Below are 9018 nucleotides of genomic sequence, written 5' to 3' on the forward strand. Positions count from 1 at the left end.
TCCAGCAAAGTTAGCCTAGGTACCCAACTAACACAATCGGCTATATAGTACTATACTGTAATAGGTTTATAACACTTTTCATACAAATAATACATAAAAAACAAACAAATATAAAAAATAAAGAGAACTTTTAAAATCTTACAGTACAGTACCTTGAAAAGTACAGTTGTACAGTACAACAGCTGGCATGCAGGGGCTGGCATCGAGTGAACACCAGGCAAGAAGAGTTACTGACTGGAGGAAGGAGAGGAGGTGGGAGATGGAAGAGTTGAAAGATCATCAGCAATAGGAGACAAAGGGCAAGCTGCAAGTTCACTCACACGTGACATTGATGGCACAGGTTCTGGTTCCTTGCTGGATTCAATTTTATCTACCCTCCTGAAAAAACAATCCAGTTATGTCTGGGTAGTAGCTCTTTTTTTCTCATCATACCAGTACCAGCTACATCACCACTGCTTTTATGCTTGCTTCCAGACATCCTGGGCTTGAAATAAAGATACTGTACTACTATACTCTAAACAGAACTGTACAGTAAAGTACACAAAAGCACAACCACTTGTAGAGGATGCACGCATGTGACAATGTACACCAGACAGGTAAACTAATTTACGTGATTAGACATGCGAATGCATGTTCACGTCTTTGAAAGTTTGCAACTTGAAGGTTTATATATAGGGGACTTACTGTGTACTCTATGACCAAATAGGATTTATACCAGGAATGCAAGGCTGGTTCAATATCCAAAAATCAATCAATGTAATGCACCATATTGATAGAATAAAGCACAAAAGTCACATGGTCATCTCAACACTTAAAAAGCATTTGACAAAATCTAACACCCGTTCATAATAAAAACACTCAGCAAACTTGGAATAGAAAGGAACTTCCTCAACCTGAAAAAGATCATCTGTAAGAAAACAGAATATATAGCTAACATCAAACTTAATATTTTCTCCCTAAGATCAGGAACAAGACAGGAGGTCCACCCTTACCACTTCTACTTAACATTGTACTAGAGGTCCTAGCCAGGGCAATTAAGCAAGAAAAAGAAATAAAAAGCATCCAGATTAAAAAGAAAGAAGTAAAACGTCTTCTATTTATAGGTGACACAATCTTATATATGGAAAATACTTTTGTGTGGAAAAGAATCCACACAAAAATTTTTTTAAGTTGAGCAAGGTTGCAGGATATAAAAATCAATACACAAAATCAGTTGTATTGCTACACTAGCAACTAACAATCCTAAAATGCAATTAAGAAAATAGTTCCATTTATGATAGCATCAAAAATGACAAAATGCTTAGGAAAAAATTTAATCAAGTGCGAGACCGTACATTGAAAGCTACAAAGCTTTTTTTTTTTTTTTTTTTTTTTTTTAAGTTTTTTGGCCGCACCCAACGGCATGTGGGATCCTAGTTCCCTGAACAGGGATCATACCTACACCTCCTGCATTGGAAGGCACAGTCTTAACCACTGAACCACCAGGGAAGTCCCTACAAAGCATTTTTTAAAGAAATTTTTAAAGATCTAACAATAAATAAATAGATGTTTATGAACTGTCCCATGTTCATAGATTGGAAGACTTAATATTGTTAAGATAGCAATATTCTCCCATTGGTCTACGGATTCAAGGCAATCCCTATTAACATCCCAACGGCCTTTGTGGCAGAAATTAACAAGCCAATCCTAAAATTCATCTGGAAATGCAAGGAACCCAAAATAGCCAAACAATCTTAAAAAGGAACAAAGTTGGAGGACTTATACTTCCTGATTTCAAAACTTACTACAAAGCTACAATAATTGAGACATGTGTTACTGGCATAAAGATGAATATATAGCTCAATGCAATAGAATTGAGAGTCCAGAAATAAACCCTTTTACTATAGGCAATTGATTCTTGACCAGGGTGGCAAGATAATTCCCTGGGGAAAGAATAGTCTTTTTAACAAATGGTGCTGGACCACTGGATATACACTTGCAAAGGAATGAAGTGGGACCTTACATCATGTACAAAAGTTAATTCAAATGCATCATAGACCTAAGTAAAAGAGCTAAAACATAAAATTCTTAGAAGAAAACAGTAATAAATCTTTGTGAGCTTGGGTTAGGCAAAGCCTTAGATACGACAAGAAAAGCACAAGTCACGAAAGAAAAAATAATGCTTCAAAGGGTAACATAAAGAAAGTGAAAAGACAGCCTACAGAATGGGAGAAAATATTTGCAAATCATATATCTGATTAGGGGCTTGTATCCAGAATGTATAAAAAATGCTTAGAATTCAACAATAAAAAGACAACCCAGTTTTAAAAATGGATAAGGATTTGTGTAGACATTTCTCCAAAGAAGGTGTACAGTTGGCCAACAAGCACATGAAAAGATGCTCAAAATCATTAGTCATTAGGGAAATGCAAATGAAAACCCCACTGAGCTGCCACTTCCCACCCACTAGAATGACTATACCCCCCAAAAGACTGACCATTATCAAATGCTGGCAAGGATGTGTAGCAAGTAGAACTTTTGTGTGCTGCTGGTGGGATTGTAAAATGGTGGAGCTGCTTTGTAAAATAGTCCGAGAGTTTCTCAAATGCTAAACATAGAGTTGCTATATGGCCCAGCAATTCCATTCTTAGGTTAATATAATATATAGCATAATATTATATAATATTATATATATATATATATATATATATCTCCAAGAGAATTGAAAATATGTCCACGCAAAAATTTGTACATGAATATTCCCAGCAACATTACTCATCTTTCCGAATTAGAGAATAACCATTTTGCAACCCCTAATGAAATAAATCAGTCAGGGACTGTTAATGCTGAAACCATTAGGTAAAAGGTTGATTGGGGACTGAATATCCAAATGGTGCCAAAGTATCACCCTATGGGTTATTTGCTAGTCATGAACATAGAAACTTGACATTATAATGGAGCTATATGGTTGTTACCATCTTAACCCAGTAATCAAATTTAACATTACCAGCAATGGAAGAGTATACTGCTGAAAGACAGGTTTTGAGGGGGGAAGAGGTCAGCCAGTGTGTATAACCTGTGTTAGGAAATTGCAATTGGGAAGTCACCCAGGTGCCTCAAAGAAGAGCTAAGGGTTGGACCACCTGGAAAGTGGCTGTAACAAAGTGTGATGGTTAGTTATTGATCAAACAAGAGTGAACTATAAACAGCACCAGCTCAATACGGTGACTAACCATCTCAATTTTCTTGGAACTTTTTAAATTTTACCATTGAAAGTCCCATATCCTAGGAAATTCCTCTGTGCCAGGCAAACTGGGCAAGTTTGGTCATCCTACCAGATCAGTAAAATTACCTTTGCCTCTTTTCCTCGGGTCATCACCTCCCTGCCCCAATCCTGGAATTTGTAGGGGAGAAATTGAATAACAAGGAAAAATGATAAAAAGAATGACACTTCCCTCCCCAGCAGTAGCTGGTCCCTGAGCCAAGAAAGGGGAGGGACTTTAAATTGGGTGTGAGTTTCTTTTGTGGGTGGTAAAAATGTTCTAAAATTGATTGTAGTGATGGTTGCACAACTCTGTGAATATGCTAAAAACCACTGAATTGTACACTTTAAGTGGGTGAATTGTATGTAATTTATATGTTAATAAAGCTGCTTTTTAAAAGTAAATGTGAGAGAGTTTTAAATTAGATTAAATTAGCTTGGACCTTTTAAACCTGAGATGTGGTCAAGGGCAGAGAAAGAGTTTTGTTACAGCATGGTTGAAGACAATGGTAGAAGCAAAATATCATTTCTTATTCGTTTTGTGTTTAGTTTACATCTCTCAGTAAGATGGCTACACTGGTTGAATGGATTTCTGTTCCCTGCGACTGAGTTGTGACTAAGACACCTGAAGAATATTCATTCCATCTGTTCCTGTATAGATGCTAAATTTTATCCTTGGATAAAATCACAAAGAGCTCTGTGTTTGGATTGCATTGCTCTAGTCCCTCATAGAATTAAAAAAAAAAAAAAATCAAACCACATTGGCATTATGCCACTGGTCTATATTGGAAATGTAATAGAAGACAGTTGTATAAAATACAACTGTGTTGTTGAGGTCCTAGAGGAGACATTTTTTCTTAAGTGTTAGTCTGGGGAGTAGCTGGGCTTCTGAACAATTGGTTTGTTTATATCTTATGTATATGGAATTACGTTGTTATCAAGACATTTTATTTGCCTATCTTTTCCTTTCTGAAGCTGCCACTGAAAGATAATGCTTTCCTGATAGGATTGTCAATCATATAGCTCTCCCTGCTCATGAGAGAGGGCACATTTACCCAGGCTAACCAGTTAGAGTGCCTCATTCCTTTGTCCACATTGTTTAGTCTAGAGATGGGAACACAACACAAAGAGGGCCAAACAGAATCCAACCAAGGATTTTTTTCTGGTGTTCTCTTTTCACTAGAATCACTGGCTGTAAGATCTGTGAAACCATAGAGCTTTTGAGGCCATCTTTGCCAGCAAGTGAAAAGAGGCCACTTGAGAATGAAACCAACACACAAGTAAATGTCCTGAGAACCTTGTTTGAGTTTCTGGACCCATCTGTGCCTAAAGCGAGTTACATTCACAGAGTGTTCTATTAAATGAGCCAATAAATTTCCTTTTTGTATTTATGCCTGTTTGATTTGGGTCTTTGACACTTGCAACCAGAAGAGACCTGACTGATACAGCTACTGATTCAGAGTTCCTCTTTCAACTGATGGAAGCTCAGAGTCAAACTTGTATCCCACAGGTAAACAGGATCATATTGAATAAATTTTGTGTAGTGGGCTTGTCCCTTGTTTTATCTTTTTCTATCCTTTTTTTCCCTTTACTCATTTTATCTTGTTATATTTTGTGTATTTTTGTAAGTTGATTAAAATCCTTTTTATAATAAGACACTAAATAGTAGACATTGTTTCCCATATTATCCTGAATCTGAATTGGAAAAAAAACTAAGAGTTTATTCCTAGTGGACATCATTGATTTCCTACCGAAACTTTCTCTCTCATTACTTCTCCCAGTTCTGATTTTGTTGTAGCAATCACTCTGCATGTAGCCCATGTAATTTAGGAAAGGCTGACCTCACCCACAGCTTCAGGTATGGGCCTGAGTAATCTAGGGATAACCTTATTTTCCTTGTCAGGAATTGATTCAGAAATTTGGGCCATTGGGATGCCAGGAGAAGGTTGCTAGTGGCTTCTATTTCTAGGACACTTGCTGAAAAATGACCCTTTCTCTCTTTTCCTATATGTTATGTGTGAATATGAGTCTTGAAACTTGCAGCTGTCCCACTACCTGTTTGAGAATAAAACTGATGCCAAAAGAGAGCAAAGCCAAAAGAATGAGAGGGAAATGGAGCACAACCATTGGAATAAATCAACCCTGAGAACTGCATTATCTCTGGGCTTTTGGTTAAGTGAACCAATAAATATTTTCATTCGAACCACAGTAAGTTGGGTGTACCCTTTATAAGGGTTCTAATATAATTGGAGAATGAATTTTTGGCAATGTTTTTTTGGATTCGACCAAAAGCAAAGACAACAAAAGCAAAACTAAGTGGGACTACATCAAACTAAAATCTCTATACAGCAAAGAAAAGCATCAACAAAATGAAAAGGCAACCTATGGAATGGGAGAAAATATTGGCAAATCATATATCTGATAAAGGGTTAAAATCCAAAATACATAAAGAGCCCATGCAACTCAATAGAAAAAACAATTTGATTTAAAAATGGGCAGAAGAATCGATCCAAATAGACATTTCTTCAAAGAAGACAAAGCAAAGTTCAATAGGTACCTGAAAAGGTGCTCAACGTCACTAATCATCAGGGAAATGCAAATCAGAACCACAATGAGATATCACCTCATACCTGTTAGAATGGCTATTACCAAAAAGACAAATTATTGTTGGTGGGGATGTGGAGAAAAGGAAACCCTCTTGCACTGTTGGTGGGAATGTAAATTGGTGCAGCCACTATGGAAAACAGCATGGAGGTGCCTCAAAAAATTAAAAATAGAACTACCATATGATCCAGCAATTCCACTTCTCGGTATTTATCTGAAGGAAATGAAACCACTATCAAAAAGATATCCATGTTCATTGTAGTATTATTTACAAGAGCCAATACATGGAAACAACTTAAGTGCCCATCAATGAATGAATGGATAAAGAAATTGTAAGATGCTGTACACCTAAAACTAACACAACATTGTAAATCAACTATACTCCAATAAAAATTAAATAAAATAAAGAAATCATAAGGTACATACACACATACATACACATAGACATAATGAAATATTCAGTCATAAAAAAATAGAAAGAAATCCTGCCATTTGCAACAATATGGTGGGATGGATGGACCTTGAGGGAATTATGCTAAGTGAAATAAGTCAGAGAAAGACAAATAGTGTATGATCTCACATGTGGAATCTAAAACAAAAAAGCAAACTCATAGACAACAGATTGGTGGTTGCTAGAGGTGGGGGTGGAAAAAATGGGTAAAGATGGTTAAAAGAAAAAAAATTGGAGAGTGAGTTTCCCTCCAGCAGTTGCTATGTATGTTTCATAGCAACCTTCTTGCGTAGGGTTAAGAACTTTCCAAATCTGTATACAGTTTGAAAATTGCAAGGGAAGTCCTATCTTTAGAAAAACAATCTTACTGGTAACCACTGGCTTGACTGAGCTCAAAGTCCTCTAAACCTCTTTATAGCTTAATTAAAACAGTCAGAGTTTGTGACTTCCCTGGTGGCGCAATGGTTAAGAATCCGCCTGCCAATGCAGGGGACACAGGTTCGATCCCTGGTCCGGGAAGATCCCACATTCCTTGGAGAAACTAAGCCCGCATACCACAACTACTGAGCCCGCGTGCTGCAACTACTGAAGCCCACGTGCCTACAGCCCGTGCTCTGCAACAAGAGAAGCCACAACAAGGAGAAGCCTGCACACCACAATGAAGAGTAGCCCCCGCTCACCACAACTAGAGAAAGCCCACGCACAGCAATGAAGACCCAAAGCAGCCAAAAATAAATAGAATTAAATATTAAAAAAAAAGTTCAATGAAGTTCAGACACCTATCTTAGAGAATACACTTTATACTTCAAAATTGCTCTGAAGTCAATTACAGTTTATGTGTTTGAAGATAGGAAGGACACCCATAAATAATTCATCCTATTTGGAGATCTTTCAACCCATTCACAGGGGTCCACTCACAAGATGCCAAAGAGATGGCCCTTCCCTTTATAAATCAAAGAGGAACCCAGGTCAAAAGTAATGATTATGAGAATAGCACATTTTATTTATGTAGCTCATATCCATATGCCTAGCACTGTACTTGCTGCTCTGTGGATACAACCTCCATAGTGAAAGAATTTAAAGTTGAAATTATATGATTGAAATTACAGATTTTTCCTTTAAATAAAATATGGGGCTCTTCAAACTCCTTTTGCAAATACCACTTGATAATCTCTCTCATATATGTCCCCAAGATAAGTAAAAAAATTAAGTGCTATTAAAATCACTTCCCAGATTTCTACATATATGTGTGAACAAACATGAACATACAGAGAAATGCATTTTTTACAGTCTTGGCATTAGGCTTAAAGATATTGTCCAGCAAATTTTCACTAATTTGGCTATTTTCATGTTCTTAATTCACAAAACTGTCTCTAATAATAATAATAGTACTAGTCCAATCATAAATTATAAGAATGCATTTGGTATTATGAATTTGAATAACTTCCTAGTAAAAAGGCCAGTGTATGTTAAGGTAGTGCTATCTCTTACTGTGATAAGAATAAACTCAGCTCTGTCTTAACAGGTTGTTTTGGTACTGTTTTGGAGGAATCAGTATCCACAGAATTCAACACCTTATGTATACTTTCTTTTAGCTTATCTTCTTCATTCCTCCAGTTCTTCTGAAAGCAGCCACCATTAACAATTTCTTTTGTATCCTTCCAGAAATTTTTATAATTTACTCGTATTTAATTGCTGGTAAAGCTATGTGGTTTTCCATGTGATAATTACTATTTATATTGCCCTTCCATGTTATTTTTATCAGATGTATTTCCTGTTTGGTTGCTTTCGTATTAGTACAGGTTTCCCTCAGTATCTAGGGGGGATTAGTTCCAAGACCTCTCTGGTCTGGATACCAAAATCTGCAGATGCTCAAGTCCCATGTATCTAGTGTAGTATTTTCCTGTAACCTACCCACATCCTCCTGTATACTTTAAATCATCTCTAGATTATCTATAATACCTAATACAATGTAAATACAGATAGTTGTAAATACAATGTAAATGCTATGTAAATAGCTGCCAGTGAATGGCAAATTCAAGTTTTGCTTTTTGGAACTTTCTGGAATTTTTTTTCTCAAATATTTTTGATCCGTGATTGGTTGAATCTGTGAATGTGGAACCCAAGGATACAGAGGCCTGGCTGACTGTATTTGTTTTATAAAAGTCTCTTGAACATTAAAAAAAAAAATTGTGTAGACACTTTCTGTTTTCTGATATCACTTTTTTTTTTTTTCCAGGACTCAGAAGAGTATTATTCTCTCCAGGGCACATCTTTTTATGCTAGCCCATTTTATTCTCTTGTTTTATGACCTATCAAAAATATATTTTATGGGCCTCCCTGGTGGTACAGTGGTTAAGAATCCACGTGCCAATGCAGGGGACACGGGTTCAAGCCCTGGTCCGGGAAGATCCCACATGCACGGAGCACCTAAGCCCGTGTACCACAACTACTGAGCCTGCATGCCGCAACTACTGAAGCCCGTGCGCTGGGAGCCTGTGCTCCACAACAAGAGAAACCACCACAGTGAGAAGCCCGTGCACCGCAAGGAAGCGTAGTCCCCGCTCGCCGCAACTAGAGAAAGCCTGTGCGCAGCAACAAAGACCCAACGCAGCCCGAAATAAAACAAACAAATAAATAAACAAATTTATGGAAAAAAAAGATTCCATGTCTTCCTTGAAGACATTTAAAATTTATTAATTAATTTATTTAATGAGATGAT

The 9018-nt window shown here is 36.9% G+C and overlaps 1 protein-coding gene across 1 annotated transcript in view; it reads left to right on the forward strand.

Moving 5' to 3' along the window:
- CUTC (cutC copper transporter) overlaps positions 1–8703 on the forward strand; it is a 34248-nt gene extending 25545 nt beyond the window's left edge. Inside the window, exon 7 of the mRNA XM_029245489.1 lies at positions 8536–8703. Coding sequence (XP_029101322.1) covers positions 8536–8607 — 72 coding nt within the window. The 3' untranslated portion in view covers positions 8608–8703. The remainder of the gene's footprint in view (positions 1–8535) is intronic.
- The last annotated feature ends 315 nt before the right edge of the window (positions 8704–9018 follow it).

Source organism: Monodon monoceros, unplaced genomic scaffold (genome assembly GCF_005190385.1).
Source record: "Monodon monoceros isolate NGI ecotype Baffin Bay Population unplaced genomic scaffold, NGI_Narwhal_1 Super_Scaffold_4, whole genome shotgun sequence".
Taxonomy (NCBI): Eukaryota; Metazoa; Chordata; class Mammalia; order Artiodactyla; family Monodontidae; genus Monodon; species Monodon monoceros.